At 35.3% G+C, this 20,791-nt stretch overlaps 2 protein-coding genes and 1 pseudogene across 4 annotated transcripts in view; 2 read left to right on the top strand and 1 right to left on the bottom strand.

The window, feature by feature from the left end:
* LOC125662316 (uncharacterized) overlaps window positions 1–6,679 on the bottom strand; it is a 21,840-nt gene extending 15,161 nt beyond the window's left edge. Inside the window, exons 1-2 of the mRNA XM_048894476.2 lie at window positions 6,263–6,679; window positions 884–998 (exon numbers count right to left, since the gene is read on the bottom strand). The gene's annotated coding sequence lies outside the window, so the exon portion shown is untranslated. The remainder of the gene's footprint in view (window positions 1–883; window positions 999–6,262) is intronic.
* On the top strand, window positions 3,686–20,791 carry LOC125662474 (uncharacterized). Of its 3 annotated transcripts, XM_048894704.2 has the most exons (5): window positions 3,686–3,839; window positions 5,339–5,389; window positions 13,296–13,362; window positions 16,473–16,917; window positions 18,115–20,791. In XM_048894704.2, exons 3-5 carry the CDS (start codon window positions 13,357–13,359, stop codon window positions 19,350–19,352), a joined length of 1,689 nt encoding a protein of 562 aa, XP_048750661.2. In that variant the 5' UTR covers window positions 3,686–3,839; window positions 5,339–5,389; window positions 13,296–13,356; the 3' UTR covers window positions 19,353–20,791. The 3 variants fall into 3 exon arrangements, with proteins under 3 accessions (XP_048750661.2, XP_048750658.2, XP_048750662.2); XM_048894701.2 differs by lacking the exons at window positions 3,686–3,839; window positions 5,339–5,389; window positions 13,296–13,362 and adding exons at window positions 13,388–13,815; window positions 13,932–14,048; XM_048894705.2 differs by lacking the exons at window positions 3,686–3,839; window positions 5,339–5,389; window positions 13,296–13,362 and adding an exon at window positions 13,389–13,815.
* Window positions 6,940–9,033, top strand: LOC125663063 (uncharacterized; annotated as a pseudogene).

The following is a 20,791-nucleotide window of genomic DNA, read 5'->3' as shown; positions in this document are numbered from 1 at the left end:
GACTTTGTTAAACAATATTCTGTTTCCCCTCAATATTCATGTCTTCAAAAACCTTTTTAATGAAAGCTTCAAAAAATTCAATCTAATATGTTTTATTCTAAAATGGTTTAAAATCTTTAAAGATACTAAGATTCTTAAACATCTACCCCATTCCCATGAAACAGACAATGGATACATTTTGTGCATTTTAAATTTCAATAAAACAAAGATTTTTTTTTCCAAGCCATATTTATAACTATACATATGTGATATAACGTAGAGAAATACTGAGACAATGCTGTAGCAAATTTAAAGTTTATGGAGATTCCGAGAAAGTGCTTCTTGTAATTTCACAAGTTCCATATATCTCTAGTATAGTACTTAGATAAAAGATTTTTTTTCTTTTGTTCATGAAATATGACATTGTTATAGACACTACACAGTAAATTTCCTTACTAGACGGAACACGCTGAGTGAACAGTCTTTGTACCTAGGAGGGGGAGTTCTTTGTTTATTTCCCGTTCATCGACCTTTGTTCGTATGTCGGCGATACACAAAACCACATCTATAGATAATCGGCAGCCACGTCAGGTTTCAAGAATGCGATAACTAATTTCTAACAAAAGTTACAAACGGGAATAAGAGCAACTGGCTCATGACAGATGCATAAAATTAATAAGTAATTTGTACTAGTTCCTTGTACACAAAACCCGGCACCATGTGATTCACCTGTGGCGAGTAGTAAGAAAAAAGCTTGTTTACATTTGAAGTCGCGTCGATCACATTTAGTGCATATGCTGGGAATAATCCGAGGAGATGAGACTTGAATTGCATTACATTTGGGTATTGAAAATATTTTCTGTCATTTATCATCAGCAAAATTTGTGAAATAAAATATATTTACCTGTCCGAAATCCTTTTGTTGTGCACTACCGAAAGCCATTTCTTCTTTCTTTTTTTCCTCAGTCAGCGTCAACAGTAAGCTTGAAATTTGATCCCTCTCATAGGTTCACTAAGCGCTACAAAGATTATGAATGTCTTTGTTGAAGATAGAAAAAAAATTGACCAATCATTTTCAGCGTTGCATTTTCGCGCCGCTTTAAACTGGAGGGGCGGATCTCTTTTCTCGCCAAGCAGTGTCTCAATAGGCCCAGATAACAAACTAGAATAAAATCTATTGCGAGATTATTTAAAAAAAAAAAAAGAAAATGATTTATCGTAATTTTGTCAAAATATTCCATTTTCTAATTTATTTATATATAATTATTTGAACTAAGTTTATTTTTAAAAATATAAATTTTAACATTTAATTATATATATATATATATATATATATTGTTTAACATCTCTCTCGGGAATTTCTCTCTCACATGGAGACGTCACCATTGCCGGTTAAGGGTTTCAAATTTAGGTCTATGCTCGGCACTTACGGTCTTTGAGCAGTGAGGGTTCTATATAACGTACCACACCTACTGTGACATGGCCCGGGACATCTGTTTTTAAGGTCATCTCCGAGGACCCGTGGCATTCACACCTGTTGCCGAGCGTTTAATGGGAATGGAACTGTCACTACCTGTTTTAACGACTTAAGAATGTCTCGTATATTTTTGATAAATTATGAGTGTTATTCAATTCTTTATTGTTCTTGAGTTATACAACTCATCGAAATACATCTAGTACATGTACATGTATATACACAATATATCTAATTGTATAAGATAAACAACAGGTGAGTGGACAGGAGAAGATAGGAGGAGAAGAAATTACAAATAAAAGTAATATATGTAATCGCAATGAGATGAACATGTTATTAGAAAAATACTATAATTACATTATTGATTTACATTGCTAAACTTCGTATTTTCACAACTTGAACTAAGAATTTTCCCAAGTTATTGAGTTCTTTAGTATTGTCTACACTAAGGAGCTTAATTAATTTAAAGACACTTGGTTTTGTGTAATAAAAACTCTTAATATATTTCTTTCTCAAATCTTTGTAAAAATGGACATTTCAGGATAAAATGAAACTCATCTTCTATATCATTATAATCACATAATTTACAAAGCCTCGCAGTCCTTAAAACATTATTGTGCCTGCCTTTTTCAATATTCAAAGAATGTGAAGACGTTCTGAATTTAATGATATTTTTTCCCTTTTAAGTTGATTGGTCTAATATATGTTTATAGTGCGTGTCAACATTTTTTGAGAAGAAAACTTGCTATCCGGGTGCACCCCCAACCCAACCCCTTTCCAATTTGAAAAACGATGCCTCATACATGTCTAGGTCTACGGGGAAGAGCAAATACATGTATGTGACATCTTAGTTCTGAAATGCACCTGTGATTTGATTATCATTAAATACTTGAAGTAAATTTTAAGAAATATATCTAAATAGCATAACCTTGGTAAAGAACGATTGTATGTCACTTCACATGAATAAAATAAAAAATTAAATTAAATAAAAAAAATAAAAAAAATAAGATTACCAGAGGTTAAGTCAGCATTAATCACATGTGTGTGTTAACTTTTCATAGTTAATTAGCAATGAATAGGAATTCCATTTACCTATTATTTTTTGTTGTTTTTACAGCATACACTTTATAGATATATATTTTGAAAGGAAATCGGATCATCAACTTTTCCTCACTTGCCTTTCCTATATATAGTGATTAGGTACAGCTAGTATACGACATCCCGTCTATGTGACATACTTCCTTTCGAAATTTTTACTGCTGTACATAGAAATGTATATTGAATTCAAGCAGATTCTTATGATAGTAATATATTTTACACTATATGTATAATTATATTATTCATATACTTTATGACAATTTATATCAAATATATTCTTATGTGACAACCTCGTAAGCTGTTAGAACCAATTGTACATCATATATGCAATAAAATATTCTCAAACCAAAGTGGATTGATTAGATATTGACTTCAAAATATTTTCGAATCATCCGCGCTGAAAAATTACGATAACGATGATGATTTATATATATAGATAGTGCAGAAGTATACTGTCCAGTAGGGGCCCTGCTACACTTGGTTTGTTGCGGTGAAGCAACGATGGTGGTCGACCCTCGGATCCCCGGGAACTGGGACGGGTCTTCTTGAAGATCCGGGGATGTTTAGGTTCTCCATCCATCTTCTCTTCCTCGAGTCGATCTGAAAAAATGTTCCCATCCGTGCGGCGAAATAGCTTTAGTAATTCAAAGTTTTCAGGGTCTCCGCCCTGCAGTGTGACGTCAAATGTTTGGACTGTAGAGGATGAAAATCACGAATGCTCATTGCTGTATATTTCCCAATTTTGCCCATTAATTAGGTGATGTTCCGGGGTCTAACATTAATTAGTATGATATAATCGGGTGTCCGGGTTGCACAGAGGTAGCGTTCTCAAAGAAGATTTGAATGTCGTATTTACCAACACGAAATTATAAGAAGTAAAAATCTTGTGTCAACGGTGGCATGTAATAATTTTCTTCTTCAATTTTTGTGTCCATGAACCAACCAGACTTCACCATTTCAGACCCCCCCCCCCCCATACACACACCCAATTAATCAGACCGTCTAAAAACTAAAACAAATATCCGAATAGACGCATATTATCCGTTTTTTAATGCGGTCGCTCATGTAATTCAAGCGTACCTGATAAAAATTACACTGCAATTTTTTATCAGGTACACTTGAATGCACACGTGTATTGTAAGCACGTGATCCGACCACCGAAACACAATTTTTAAAAAATCCTTTGAAGCCGATCTTTAATTCTATAGGTGGTTATTCTGGAACCAGGAAGACAGCCGGTATCTCCAAAGCGAAAGTTGGAACTTAGAGAGGTGTTTTGTTCATAAAGGTAAGACGAGAACTGCATTTTGTATAAAATCACATAAAATCTTCCCATATATATACTCGTTATAGGGAGAGTTTCGGCGGTTACTGAGAGATTGTGGGAAGGGGACTTAAAAGGTTTCCCCGGCGACCTAAATATAATCGTTCGGCTGTTTTGCTGACACGACAGATACCTTCTCTCTCTCTCTTTCTCTCTCTCTCTCTCTCTCTGTGTGTGTGTGTGTGTGTCTCTCTCTTTCTGTCTGTCTGTCTCTCTGTTTTTATTTATTTGTACAAGATTGAAATATGTTTCTTCCGACCACCTGTAAACAAAAACATATATAGGGGTGGGGGTGGGGGTGTTGCAAATTGTGATACATAGAGTTTATCAGTACATCGGGGGTTGGGGGGGGTACACCTACTGGGTTTAAATCAGTGCAAATAACACAATAACCCGGAAAATAAAACAGACAGTGAGAGGAGATAAGAAGGTACAAGTATTTTCAGGTCACGGGAACTTAGAGCTACAAAAATGAGTTTTCTTATTAACATTCTATGTGTACATATAATAATAGCAGGCATGCTGCAACGTGTCATAGATTCTACTATCACTTCTACCGGAATTATATATTTATATTTATAGCGTAGAGTAATAGAGTGTCCATTAATAGATATTTAAATTCCATGACGTTGACACACTTTTGCAAGTCGTTCTCAATTCCTGATTTATCATGGACATCATAATTATGGATTTAGTATATATCTCAAATACACAAGAAGATTGACTGTGCAGTTTATAAGTAATCCATTATTGATCGTATCGGTAACTGATATCAATATATATTGTGGAAATAAACAACATTGAAATAATTAATCGAACATGCACTCCCCCCTCCTTAACGCCCTCAAAGAAATCAACCCGGGATTTATATTCCCATTTTAAAATTATGTTTTAACTTTCAAATGAACATAATCTAGAAAATTTACAATCCCATAGGTTTAAATATTCTTATATTTGTAATTATTACAACCAAATTAAACCAAAACTAAAAAGCAACCCAAATAACCATTTTTGTATGAAGTGGAGAGAGAGAGAGAGAGAGAGAGAGAGAGAGAGAGAGAGAGAGCAGTCTTAATTTCCCTATAGTTATATTTCCTGTATTTTCACTATCCGCGATATGCAGTAGACGTATTTCCACGTAGTCCTATTTTCGCGGACTACCTATTTTTGTTTCCACGTGGTCCTATTTTCGCGGACTACATATTTTTGTTTCGTCCGTGTGAAGAAGATTTCACTGCGATGCAAAATAGCTTACATATGCTGATATAAAGTTACACAGATTTTATGTGACCGCGGACTTATTGGAAATCAGTACCGTGTGTAAGAATGTACGTTTACAGTTTACACAATGTATATCTATATATAGCATTTAATACACTGTCACAATATTAACATAACGCAAACGTCAAAAGAACGATATTCAAAGAAAGTGTGAAAATAACATATTCTCTGTTCTTTTTCAGAAAGAAGATAAAGATGTTTTCCACCTTTCAATAATGGAAACGCCACACCCGGTATATATGGATTTCAAATTTTATGAGGATAGATTTAGGTTTACTACAAGAGCTATGAATTGCACAGACCAGCAGTCTGAGTTTGGGGTGGGGTGACGGGTGATTTGTTTTGCTGATGTACTAGATCAAAGGCGAACTTTTCACGTACAAAGAAAGATAATTAGTAGTATTTAGAAAATCGTGCTATTGGTGTATTTTTAATTCTCTACCGATTCCACATAATTATAGACAAAGAAAACTTTAAATTTTGAATTAAATAGAAGCCTCTGTAGAATAACACAGAGGTGGATCCAAAGGCTACGAACCCGGTCCTAATTAACCTGTACTTTTAAGTGTCAACCAATATAGCTAAAAACAAACCTTTCTTTAGACAGACTTCAGTAATCAGGCACGTATTTTCAAACGTGTGTTAGGGAGGGGGGGGGTGATGGGAAATTGACAATTGGCTTCTCAAAAAATTCTTGACAAGCCAGCAAGCAAGCCCCCCCCCCCCCCCACTTCCTTTTCTTGGGGACAGGTGAGGGAATTGGGAAGGCTTTCATAAAAAAAATTTGCGAATCGGTTTTTATATTCATTTCTCCATGAACAAAATAATTTATATACTTAACTCTTATAATTCAATTACAAAATTTAAAAAAAAAACCTGTCAATTTTCCATGAACTCTATTAACAACACTGTCGAAATTATTGCGATCAGCTGCAGATCCGCGGAGTAATTTACACGCATGTTGTCCGCTAGCAGAAATTAACAGCAATTGCAGTTTTCTCTGATTTACTGCAAGATACTCAGTTTAGGACTTGTATATCAAAATAACAGTTTTGAAAAACACAATTGTTGATCAGCCTCGAATTTGGGGCTGAAGAAACGCTTACCACCTGTTGTTTAAACGTAAACAGATTCAGAATGGCATTCTCTACCCAGAGTTCCGTGCGCTCCTCGCACTTCAAGCTTGCGTAACGCGCCCTCTGGTGAGAGCATGTCAAAGTGTGGGTGCCTGACATACTTAATTGTGGCTACGCTCAATTTCCGCCATCACTGGATAGATTGTCATCATCATTTGCTCATCTCGAGTTTTTTAAAATTTATGCACTCCCTTGAATATCACGGACTGATCCCTCGTTCCGATGACCGCTGATTTACATGTACATAATATGGCGCAATTTCACTCAGCGTCGCTCAAAGCTTACCCTGAATTCTTTTCACGCCCTATTTTGTGTATTCCGTTTAGTGGAGCCAGACTGTCGACTGTTACAGATATTTGACTTCTTCTTCTGTAATATTTCAATCACTTTGGGCCCTCTATCATGATATTTTCAGAATTTGCTTCTATCAGTTTTTTCCCATTTCCTCAATCAGTTATTTTTATCATAATGCTTGAAAGACGCGTCACTAGTATCAGAGAGAGGATCTCTTATTTCACTATCGTAAATTTGAACGTCAACTTTTCTTCAATCTTTAATAAGCCTTTTCACGATAAATCTCGCACATGCGCACAAATGCTTCCGGACGGAAACCTTCGATCATGTTTACGTTGGTTACATGAATTATAATGACAAAGCGGGAGAATTTGAACAAACTAAAGGTAAATGATCTGAGAAATCTGGCGGTAGATGTTGGCATTGATGTTAAAAGAAAGAAAAAAGAAGAAATCATTCAGGAATTGCTGTTAAGTCAGACTGAAACTTCGATTTTAACACCGATCGTAGAAAAAGACGCACTTGAATCTCCGCTAGTAGGATCGTTTCAGGACAGCTTACCACCATTCAACGTTGTTGCTTATGAAAGTCCGGGTTACTCGTCCATCCCCACTATAACATTTAGTGATATCTACAGTTATATGATCGAAAGACCAACAACATATGGTGGTACAGCAAGCAATTTCAAGGGCTTGGACAGATCTGTGAAGCACTTTGAAGCCGGTGACGTCCAAGATATTAAAGTGTCAAAGGTAATTTTTTTTAAATAGACCTATTAAATGAGAATCTTTTTTCCACACCATTTACTCTGATTTGTGAAATAGTTTTCAATATTAATTGAACTAGCACATGTATATAAAAAGTGCATGCTCTACATATAGAAAAATTGTTAGGCCTACTGTATACAGCACAACATTGTTTAGGGTTGTTTTTTATTTAATCTGTTCAAAGTTGTACACATTCTTTAATATATACAATGTACTTGATCGCCATGTTGTATTTCTTTTGTCATCATTTTATTTGATATACATATATAACTAAAATTGTGCGGGCCTTCTTTCCCTAGGTTAAAGTTCTGTGTATTTATAGGTATGCATCTCTGTCACCAGCTGTTCAGTGGGGACAACAAAATGAGGCAAAGGCACGCTCAGAGTATGTCAATCTGAAGACTGCCACAAACAACAATTTTAAAGTTGAGGATACAGGTCTCACTTTGTGCACAGATAACTCATTTTTGGGTGCCTCCAGTGACGGGAGAGTTTTTGATGGTGACAGCATAGGTGTACTAGAGATTAACATACTCCATCAAGGGAACTCAAGTAACAACAATGGAAGTGAGTGAGATTGTTGCAATGGGATGTCCAAATTTCTGTTTAGAATATAGTATGGAAGGATCACGTCTCAAAAAGAGCCACAAGTTTTATGCTCAAGTTCAGGGAGAAATGGCAATTATGCGATTACCATGGTGTGACTTTGTAGTATGGACAGACGCTGCTCAGAACAATATTTGTATTTACAGAATATATTTTGATTCTGAGTTTGTGTCCTCTATGATACCTAGACTTATTGAATTTTATATGCATCACATTATCCAGTTACAGAGCTCCAGATAATTTCTATTATTTATCTACTTTTAAGATTTTTAATCTGTTCAAATTCTGTTTTCCTGAGATATAGTCATAAGAGCAATGCCACTTTGAATTTTATTCTCCTAATGGATAGAAGTAATTCTTTTCCCAATTCAGAATTTGATAAACTTCATAATGCATATTTTTGCAAAAAATCCTCATCCTTAAATATCTGAAGCTCTGAAGTTACATTTACAATGTATCATTTGAACTTATTGCTTTATAAAAGACAAGTCTGACAATAAAGTTGAAATTTCATCATACTTGTATATATATATATATTTTATGCACTTCTGACAGGAAAGACAATTGATTTTTTAAAATTTGATTTAGATAACCACACATATCATTGTTTGTTGTACAGTATACAAATGCCAAATCATGCAATGATCAACATGCATAATCAATAATTCATTAATCAATAATTAAGTTTTGAAAGAAATTATTTCATATAATTTATCCCAAATATATAAACTTTTGCCAATCACAAACCAACTGGAATCATACCATAAATATGGCAAGCATGGTTTATAAATATACATGAACAAGAAACGTGTAACATATGTACAAAAGTAGAGTTGTGTACTGATCACTTAAATGAAGCATAAGAATCATTTTCCCTTTAACAAATCTCACATTTAATATCTATTCAAGTTTTATGTCATGTTCCACCATAAATGTTTTGTTCTCCTAATTATCAAATTCCAAAAATAAAAAATATGTTGACATGAGTTCGATCAGAATAATTAGTTTGAAATAATTTTGAATTACAATTTGTCATTTTCATCAGTCTGAAATCAATTAAAGCAGCACTTCCTATAAAAATACACTCACGTACATAAATGGAAATTAATTTGTAATTAATGGCACATCAAGATTTGTTAGCCAACAAATCACCTGGAAAATTTTAGTGACTAATGGTTGCAAAGTTATAGGCATAACACCATCCAAAATATGGAAGTTTTTAACTCGACCTATACTCCTCTCTACATGTATTCTTAATGAGGCTATCTCCTGTGTTTTGAAAACTTCCTCTGTTAAAAATTGCGGACATGCACCTCTAAATGGAGGAATGTTCAAATTACATTTTTTATTTTCCAACAGATCTCTTATCGTAAAACCTTTGTCCGCCATAACACTGTCATTTTCATCTAACAGATCTATAATACCTGAATTAATTGTCAGTTCTCTGTCAGATACCTTACCTGGCCAACCTTCAGGTACAAAAGAAATAACATCTGATGGTGTGATGCAAACAAGATATGGTCATAATATATAAAACATATAATGCAGTTAAATTGTGATGTAACTCAATGTGAATAATTTTATCACAGTAGCTAACTCAACTGTCATTTCACCTCATATCAATTACAATATGAAAAAAAAAGTCAAACAACATGAGCGTTCTTTCATAAATTGTTATTCTTACAATTTGAATAAAATTTTAGGCTGACCAAGGATGTACAGCAACTGGCTATTAGTGAGTCATCATTTCATTTTATGACTATTTATTTGACAAATGTCTTTTTAAAAAAAAAACTTATTGCAACATTATCATGGGTCATAGCAACTTTTGGATAAAAATATATAGGAAAAATAGGATTTTATCATCAGAAAGTAGGACAAAAATAGGATTTTCTAAAAACGAAAATTTGACCTTTATAGGACAAATTTATTAACTATAGTTTTTAAAATTTGACAGACTCCACCTCCCCTCACATCTGTCCACAATTACCTTGATCACTCTTTACTTTAGAATATAAAATATTTGAATTTTCAAAGTTACTAGTGTGGTGTTTAGTTCTACTAATGAAAGGTACTTTTCAAGTCATCAAAATTGTGTGTTACATGTATCATTTTTTGCAATTGGTTGTCATCCATTAACAATTGAACATTTTCAACTTCTTGATAACTACCAGTCCAATTCTTTTTCAAATTTGGTATGAAACATATTTGGGGCAAATGGAACATAAATTACAAATTTCAGGACTCCTGCACCTCTGAGGCCTTAGGGGTGGGAGAAAAACTGCTAAATATTTACCAATTTCAAAAATATTCTTTTCTACAACCACACATGTGCAAGACAAATGATGTAGAGCAGAAAGACTACTACCAAAATTGTAAATTTCATGATTCCCTGGGTAGAGAATCTGAGCCCAGGGTAGGGTCAAACATAGTATATATAGTGTTTAAGCGTAAACACTTAATTATATCATTGATACTAAATTGAAACTAAATGGATATTTTGGAAAGAAAAGATATTCCTTTACCAAAATTGTGAATTTGATGATCCCAGGGATAGGGATTTTGGTATCAGGGTGGGACCAAAATGGCGTTATTAAATGTCAGAACATAAGGCATTAAGTACTGTTTCAATTCTTTTCAAATTTGGTATGAGACATTGTAAATTTGAGACTAATTCTTTATGACATTATAGTAATTTGAAGTTAATTTTTTTTTCTTTGGTGATTTCATAAATCATTTTCAATCATCAAAGCATCAGCAGAAAATTTGAACAGTTTTAAATAATTAAGAGAAGAAGAAAAAAAACTGGACAAAGTGACCTCACAATTAGTTTTCAATGAAATACATAGTGAAAAATGGAATGACTCACTTATGGCCATACACTGAACAGCATATACAGTGCAGCCTCGTTAATCCGGACACTTTGGTTCCCAGCAAAATCGTCCGGATAAATGAAACGTCTGGATAATTGAATCGCATATTTTCTAGCTTTGCATAAGTAACCAATATGTGCCTACTTTATTGATGCATAGTGAATTAAACACATTCTATCATTGGATTTAACCATTTGCATAAGTAAAAATTTATGATAATGTTAACACTTACATGTATTTCAAAGCACTAAAATTTAATGTACATGTTCAGTGTATTTGCCTGTGCTTACATTGTACATACATATGATCCCTACAAATAAATATACAAAACTGTACCGTATGCACTAAAACAAATAATGAAGCACTTTATGTAACTATAAGTAAATAAATCATTAGTAACTAACATAATCATTTACACTTCAAACATTTCATCACACTTTTACTTCTTAAAGAGGCCGGTAATTTCCATCTGTCATGATTCACGGGTTCAGCGGTCTGTTTTGATATAAGAATTTCGCGATTATCATATCAGTTGACAACATTCTTTAACCAAAATTCAATCTGCCAGAGTTTATATTTCTTATTCTATAATTATCCAAGACAATATCGGGAGAACAAAATCATTTAAGCTCGTAATATCAAGACCTACTACTGCTTTGATCTAGTCACGCGCACCTAATATTTTCATGATGCGATAATAACGGAACAAAACTTGGTTGAAACTAACATTACAGGTACATACAGAATTTAATTGTCATTTTCCTTAAAATGGTAATTTTCTCACTTCTACCCAGAGTTTAAAAATTCGAAAGCAATAAAGCTCTACAACATCGTAACAAGAATCAATCGTACACAGGTACATTCTACATGCGTGGCATTCTAAACGTTAAAAACTTATACTACATGTGCATGAACATACATGTATATTTCACGCCAATTAACAGTATAAAATCCAGAATCTAGAAGTATAATCTACACTCTTTAGATTTGAATAAGCCGATATCAATTTACGAATCGGTACAACTGATATGTGTAGCAGTTAAAAAATTATCATTATGGCATGATGTTTGATTTATTAATACTATTAAGGTATTGATCAAGACTATAAATTAATATGCTACAGATTTATTTACAAAATTCAACACTATACGCAATAAAGATCTTATGTGCGAAAATTGGCAATACATTGTCTCGATCGGCACGTGCTATCTAACGGAATTATCATCACACACCACCTAATTGGAGGGAGGTGTTGACAGGGTACAGGTAATCGCTTCAATTAGACAGTTTGGCTTGTTTTCTTTATAATTTACGCCTTGCTAAAATTGTCCGACACAGACCTTCCCTCAACAAAATTACCGTCCGGATTAACGGTACAATTTTCAATGCATTTTAACGTTTTGTAGTAAAAAGTGACTGTTCGGATCCGGAACGCGAATTTCCGGATTAATGATGCAAAATAACGTATAAAAATTCCGTTCCTTAGAAAAATCGTCCGGAAGGTGAAGCGTCCGGATTACCGAGGCTCCACTGTATACATGTATAATATATGAATCTATATATTAATTCACACAGATTACAAAAAAAAAAAAAAAAAAAACAACAACAAAAAAAGCACATTGGTTTTTTTTCATTAAAAAAGAACAACGAAGAGACTTTGGACAGAACTCATTTATCCTAATGAATTCATTCATCTCTACGTCAATACGACAATAGTTAAAGATGTACGTTCTACCTGTGTAAAGTCATCGTAGAGTAAACATTCAAATCACCTGAAGTAAATTCCTTTTACTGTGTCTTTCCTCTCGAGCAGCCTGTGTCTCGGATGGTTCCCTTGTCTTATACGAAAACAAAGTCGGGCGATAGTTGATGTCCGTGGGGTCGTCACTATGCCAAGAATCAACAAAATGCTCAGACCATACCCTACTGTACTCATTTGGGGCCCAATTATTTCTGTTTATTGTCTTGATCCATGCGGCTCGCTTTCTTCTGTCTTTGGGAAATCTGAAAAAACTTACACCTTTCTCTTTTGCTTTACTTCCTTGTCGGTTCGAGCATTTAAATACAACGCACTGAATGACCATGATTTGTTGCCAGTATAAACATACAATGGAACGCGGATGTTGCCGTCCTGAAGCGTTTATGCGCATGTGCGAAGTACAGTCCCGCAGTTATCGTGAAAAGGCTTATTTTACTGTAAAATTCCCAAAACCTTTCGGAAAATCCACGTTTGCATGATCAATGTTTTTCAATTTAGAGTTATCTCTCTTTCCTTATTTGTACACTGAGTAATTAACATGGTTTTGTTTTGATTTTTTTATTTGTACAATTTTGTTTAGCTTGAGTGTGAGTAAATCCCATGAAATCTAATAGTAAGTGTAAGTTTTTTTCTAAAACTTGATTTTAAGTTGTATAAGGAAATACTCGAAAAACAAATATATGTTTTTTTTTTATATTTAACAGTACATATAGGCCTATTGGAAGGTGAGCAATACGCAACTTCCGAGATATCAGCTCTTCTGTGATGGAGGTACGTTCAGTATTCTGTTAAACACTTGGGTGGGTAGAAGATTATGTACATATATTATAGACTAGCTATGTAAATAAGGATAAAAGTTATGAAAGCGTAGACTTTATTTATATCAGCCGTTGGTATACATTAATCTGACCGTATTAAAAAATAATATTTGCTTGAATAAGGCCATTAAATTAAATATGAAATTATTTTTTATTTCCTCTTTTAAAATGGGGCGGTCCTTCGGATGAGACCACAAAAACCGAGGTCCTGTGTCACAGCAGGTGTGGCACGATAAAGAATCCTCCCTGCTCAATGGTCATAAGCGCCGAGCATAGGCCAAAATTTTGCAGCCCTTCACCGGCAGTGATGACGTCTCCATATCAGTGAAATATTCTTGAGAGGGAAGTTAAACAGTATTCAATCAATCCTCTTCTGCACGTGTGATACTTTAAACAAAGAAAGATGGTGATTATCGATTTTTGTTTGAGCTATCATAGTATCAAATACTCATAAACTTATTAAAATTGTGTGCCCCAGCAGTTTGGGGGGGGGTTGTATGATGTCTGATAATCATCCTTTAGGCAATATATGAAGGCAGCGATAAGCATTTGTACCCACCGCGTGTGGACGGAAGTCTCACTGTGCGTAAGAGTTCCACAAAGGGAAAGAACTATTGGGCAACTCGGAAATTGCGTATTGTAAGTGTACACAAGTATCTCTGGGAAAATACTTCGGTAAACGTAATATCAAATTCAAATTCATTGAAAAGATAATTATTGTTGTATATTGCTATTTAACCTATATAGTTCTAGAAAGTGATGTTTATTTCATTGACACCTGTGACCGAGATTGTTCTTGACTTTCTGTGCTATTTTAGTAGATATTTTACGTAATGGCTGCATCATGGTCTTTCAAGATTATACTAGAACATTCATTCCTATACATGTATACTGAAATTCTTAGGATAAAAAAAGCTCTGGTTAGACACTTTCGATTCATTTGGATTTGATTATACTGGGAACTACAATTTTTTGGAAATTGATATTTTGTGTATGTGTAGATTCTGTTTGGGATTTATTGTTCAACAACCGTAAGTTAGTACTTTGCTATTGTTACAATTATTTTTCAATTATTAATTGTATATAAATCTTATTCATTGTTTAATTGCCTTTTGTTAGTAAATTCTGCTGCGCTTTATTAAATGTTTGTTCTGACCCATAACACTATCATATAGGAGAAGATAAATTGATTAATAATTGAATCTTAAGATGATTACTGTAACACCCAAGTTGCATGCATCACCAAAGAAAATAAAAATAACCCACTCAATTTTAATTCCACTGGAAAAAATCATATTATCTACATGCATCATTTGATTGATTACCTGTGTAAATTACAATGAGCTACCCCTATAAGTAAGGACCCCCATTAATGTTCCCCCGCGTCTTATATACCACGGGTGCAAATATCGTCGCAGGTGACGCCTATTGTCTTCGTTTACACGACATCAAATGCTGTGGCTGTATGATTAAAAAAAAAATCCCCAACTTCATGAACCATGTTCATTAGTCAACCAATTGGTGAGCTTCCCATCGTCGCTAGCCAGTTACTGAGTCTGGTAGTATTTATTCTAACATGGAGACAATAGGCGTGGCGTGAGACGATGCGAGCTTCCATGATTTTTTCTGGGGTGGTGGTGAGAAGATCATTCGGAGTATATTGCTTGCTCGTAGCGGAATGATCCGAGGATTGCCGATTTAGAATAAACTGGGCACTTTTAGCTGTTGTAACTATAATGGACGCTTCTTTGTTGACTTTGAACCGGTGTAATAAATTTACCACACACTATGCGTAACCACACCGCTCTCTTTATGTAACTGTCTAGTCAACTTTAGTCTCTAAGATTTCAACACATCCACTTTACCCCGAATTTCCTCATCAAGTTTGAAAATGCGATTAAGTTTATTAACACAGAATTTACAAGCGTAACCACTGCTGTTCATGCGAATTTCATTTAACGAATACTTTATATAAACTTTACATGCTTCTGTAAACAAGGATCTGTAGCCCCTTTTGTCCGTTTTTACTTGTGAACAAACACTGCACGTTTTAATTGCGGGAGCAGCCATTGAAATATCGGAAATATGTTATTCGTGACTGTGATTGGTCAAAAATTCATAAATATTCATGAAAATCTAGAGTTTCGTTGATCATACAGTCACGGTTTGTGGTAGGGTAGATAATACTGGACTCAGTAACCGTGGCTAGCGACAATGGGGTGCAATATCAATTAAAGATCAATAAATTGAATTGATGTGGTACAAGATAAAACTAGAATATAATAAAGACGCAGACATACACGACCGTGATAACATGGGGGAAGGTATCATCTCTGAAACTCTAGCTGGCCGGAGTGATATTTGTACCACTACATGTACATTTGTAGTCACGTGTTATCACCCCGTGGAGATCCGGGTTAGAATAGGTCCTCAGTACCTCTTGATTGTTGTAAGAGGCGACTAAACGAGGCTGTCCCTCGGATGAGACCGCAAAAACCGAGGTCCCATGTTACAGCAGGTGTGGCACGATAAAGATCCCTACCTGCTCAAAGGCCGTAAGCAGCGAGCATTTGCCAAAAATTTGCAGCCCTTCACCAGCGATGGTGACGTTTCCATTTGAGTAAAGCATTCTCGAAAGGGACGTTAAACAATATACAACCAACAATCACATGCTATCTACAGTAAATCAAAGTTACTACAAACATGCTTATATTGAATTCATGCTTACAACGAGGTGATTTTCATTATATGTGGATTTAAAACACATCATGAACTTATTAGATATATAACGAATCACGTTTACAATGAATAAAACATTTTCGTCCCAAGCACTTCGATATATGCATGTTGTACTGTAGATATATTGCGTGCATTTCAATGTAATGCTCAGTTTCATAAAATCTTAAGATCAAAATTTATAGACACAGCAAATTATTACTTGAAAGAGCAAAGAAACTGATAGAGGTGTTCATATTATAAACAATGAAAGCAAGAGATATCTTGTTATCATTATTGATATTAAGGTAATTTTTTATGTGCCTAAAATTCATCTTTATATTACAGGGACAAAATCCAATGTTTTCCAAAATCCACGGCAAAAATATTGTCAAGGTTGAAAATCACCAAAGGGGTATTAATACACTCAAATGGAAATTTTCGGAGTCCCAAGGAATAGCATTTTCGGATTTCCCGCTCAAAGAAAACCGGAAGTATGAGGCTATCTTCAATGGAAGTGGGCATGCTAGCATCGGACTCACGCAAACCGATCCGGAAAATTTGAAAAGTTTTTCCCAAGCAATTGAGAAGAAACAGATAGTTGTTTTGACCGATGTCCGTTTCCACAGACGTACATGTATTGTAGACATTGTTAAGAGAGATGACACTACGGGCTTCGCCTTTGAAACTCATTACCAAAAGGGTACTACCCAGAAGATGACGTTAGTGCACACCGCTGATGTTTGGATCGTAATATGTCTGAAGTTTGGAGATATAAGTGCGGAATTGAAAGGTCAACTGTCTGTCTATACGTCTGTCTGTCTGGCTACGCATTATTTGTTTGTTTGCCTTTTCTTTCACGTTCCGTCCAGACTTGTTCATTCATATGGAGACGTGTTGTAGGTAAAGTACAATAAATTTAGACCTATGCTCGGCGCTCAGGACCATTGCAGAGAGGGTTCTTTATCATGCCACCGTCAGCCGTGACACGAGACTTCTGTTGTTAAGGTCACATCAAAAAGACCCGTGATTCTCAATTTTAAATACCAAGCATTTGCCGAAGAAGCAATCACTTACCTATGTTTACGTCTAATGTTCGACGCGGTCACGGTACGACTAGAGCTCGAACTCACGACCTCCTGGTTACGAGGTGTGGACGCTACGACCGAAACTCGAACTAACGACTCCCTGGTTACGAGGTGAACGCTCTAACACTGACCTACCACGAGTAGTCGCTACTTACTGCTGTAGACCTATAATTATATGATGTAGTAAAGGTCATCAATATTTTCAAAACTCTGTAATTACGGACCCTGTGTTTTCGAACAACATTCATTCATTTTTAGGTTTACAAACCTTTATATAAACGTTTGATTCAAACATAACGCTTTCTTGCAATAAAATCCCGTGGGGATCCGGGTTAGAATAGTTCCACAGTAACCCTTGCTTGTCGAAAGAGGTGATTGAATGGGGAGGTCCTTCGGATGAGACCGCATAAACCGACGTCCCATGTCACATCAGGTGTGGCACGATGAAGATCTCTCCCTGTTCAAATATCATAAGCGCCGAACACAGGCCTAAATTTTGCAGCCCTTCACCGGTTTTGGTGATGTCTCCATATGAGTGAAACAATCTCATGCGGGACGTTAAACAATGAACAACCAACCATACAATAAGGATATGGAGATGCTGAAAATATATCCTATCTGTTTATGATTTGGTGACATTCTTCCTTTCGAAATACATGTATAGTGAAAAACTATGCTAAATTTATATTGTATGTGCACTTATTCTAGTGTATCATGATTTAGCGAGTCTTCTATGTATAAGAATAGATAACAAAGGATTTCATATAGCGCAGCTATACTAGCATAATAGCACTCTTGCCAAAACCACTTACATGCAAGGTGAAGATAACGAACAGTAAAGTTGAATTCCGCTAAAAATAAGTATACATACGGTATTTAGCAGTATTTTATTCTAATTTCAGACAAAGAAAACCAAGCAGCTCTCCGATTTCACAAGAAACATGACAAGAATATTACACTGACCAGAGAACGATATAAAATATCTCTTACTGTGCCCTATCCCTTGGCCTATGCATTCATAGGAGACGCCATAGCGAAGGGACAGAGCATCCACGTCCAAGCTCGCCACGTGGACGACAACGAAAAACCACGACAATATCACTTGCGAGTGGGCGTTTCCAACACTACTGCAATTTCATCCGATGATTTGCAATTTTCCCTGAATGATGTTCACAAGCTTGAACGAGACATTTGTATCGGGGATTTTTATATATGTGTAACTAAGCGAGGACGTTTTCACATATGGAAAAACGACGATTGCCTATTCGTTAGGGATCTGTCCATGTCAAGTGTCAACCCGAGTAAACCGCTGTATGTGTGTTTCGAAATAGTTCGCATCTGCTTAGAAACCATTGGAATTTCAGTTTGTACTCATATATCGGAGGCAACTGAAAATCCCCGGATTTCCGTTAGAGAAAATAATCCGTATGTCTTGTTTCATCATGTTGATCCTCTGCGTCATCTCGACCAAAAGTTGTCAGATGGTCAGTTCACTGATGAAGATGTGCAAACAATGAATAATATAACAGAAGATCTAACAGAGTACGCAAATTCCATGGTCGCTGATGTGGACCACGAGCATGAAGCAACGGAGGATGGTTATTTAATAGCAGTATCAGCCACTCCAGGAACAAACGTCAGACAGGAGAAGAGGTGTCAGGACCCACAGGAATCTGACGACAGATCCAAGTTGACGATAATCTACGAAATGCTGGTGAAAATGTCACAAACAGCTGAGAAACAGCATCTTGAACGACGAGCATCAATGACAGATCTACAGGTGGCTCTTCAAAAGAATATTGAAAGTATTGAAATGATACAGAAACATTTGGAAACTCGATTACCGGAGATACCAAGACCTCCTCGTGCAATGAATTTGTTTTGCAGCCACCTACGAACAATTTGTGCCGATTTCATTCAAAGCGTGTTCGTTTTTCCGCTCTGCGACCATTTGTTTCAACACAAAATACTACATCTTGAACAATACACAACGATTCGTGAGGAACACAAACGTCAACCAATCGAAGCCAACAGGACTCTTTTCCACTTATTATCAAGAGAAAACTACACGCCTGAGCAACTTGAAAACATAAAACAAGCTTTTATTAAAACCAATCAAGAACATTTCCTGCCTCAGTAAGGTCAACATGTTCCAATCTACGCATGTCGTCGTTCTCACTAGCTACGTATAGTGCTCACTTCGTGTCGTATGTTCGGTTTCGTGACAGACCTTGGTCCAATCAGGTGTAGCTCGTCCTTTTCCGTAACGGAAAAGAAGACGTGGACGGAGCGTAAAGATTTATTTGCTGTTACGGATACGATTGATCTCGATCGTTGAAATTCCTACGCCAAGCGTTCTTAAATATATATATATATATATGTATATATATATATATATATATATATATATATATATATATAAGCTCTGGGTTTATTTTAATGCTGTGTCTCTTCATTTTACTGCATTGACCTGATTTCCTGTTGATGTCTCTATAAGGATGGACGTTTCTTGCTGGGACGTTAAACACCAATTGATCGACGAATTGATCCAGTAATAAGACATTGAATTTAATATGTTATCTCTACCACAGAGTTGAACGGAATGTTGCGTGTGTTTGCGTTGGTTTGTTTTAGTGTCTGAAACTATGCGGACACCCTATAAATAGTACCACCCCGGGGTCTTTCATCGCATTCTGACCGACGGGAGAGAAGGAAGCAGGCGAACCTTTGATTGTGTCCTATACCATGTACATATCTCATGCATGTTGTTTTTATTTCCACCTGCAAATGCATGGGGTTGTTAATTTCAATCTGCATATGCATGAAATTGTTGACTTCATGTCCGTGTGTGCACAGCTTTTAATTAATTTTGTATTCCTTATGGGAGTTGTGAGATTGATCAGTTTAAACATATTGATTTTATTTTTATCTACAGAAAATTTCAATAAATATGTAGATAATGTTGAGAATGTGTTTTGGAGAGATGTGTTTAAAGCATTATCAAGATTTATCTCTCTTTGTGTGACAGATTATTGAAATTTAGATAAAGGAAACTCTTTATACGAATCTGTTGACAGAAGCATTAAGACCCTGCATGACTTCGTTTTGCAGAATGGAACATTCAGTTGTTTTAATGATGTAGAATATGTGGTTGATACAAAGAATATTTTGAGCTATTACTGTCTTATTGCAAAAGTATCCTTAAATATTAAAAGAGAAATTGCTACTTCTAAAAACAAAGTAAATCATAAAGCGTTGTGTCCAAATCAATATATTGTACAGAAAATGCAATCTAGATGTAAAACGGTACCAATTTTGATGCACCAGATGCGCATTTCGACAAATAATGTCTCTTCAGTGATGCTCAACTGAAATGTTTGAAATCCGAAATAACAATGAAGGTTTAGAGCTATTAATGGGGAAAACAGTGTGTCAAAAAAGTGGAGTCAAATTCGTCCAAGGATAAGAGCTATTTTCAAATTTTTGTGTTAATAATTTTATCGAAATGGTATTTTGCCATTTTAGAATAACGTTTTAATGCTCAATTGTTTGAAATAAAAAGAATATCAACAAGTCAAA

Source organism: Ostrea edulis, chromosome 8, assembly GCF_947568905.1.
Source record: "Ostrea edulis chromosome 8, xbOstEdul1.1, whole genome shotgun sequence".
Lineage (NCBI taxonomy): Eukaryota > Metazoa > Mollusca > Bivalvia > Ostreida > Ostreidae > Ostrea > Ostrea edulis.
This window is presented reverse-complemented; position numbering and strand designations above follow the sequence as displayed.

Excerpts from the sequence above, each read along its gene's own strand:
- LOC125662474 (XM_048894701.2), top strand. Across the intron at positions 14,049-16,472 it reads CAACTCGGAAATTGCGTATT|GGACAAAATCCAATGTTTTC; the intron begins GTAAGTGTACAC and ends TTTATATTACAG. Across the intron at positions 16,918-18,114 it reads TATAAGTGCGGAATTGAAAG|ACAAAGAAAACCAAGCAGCT; the intron begins GTCAACTGTCTG and ends TTCTAATTTCAG.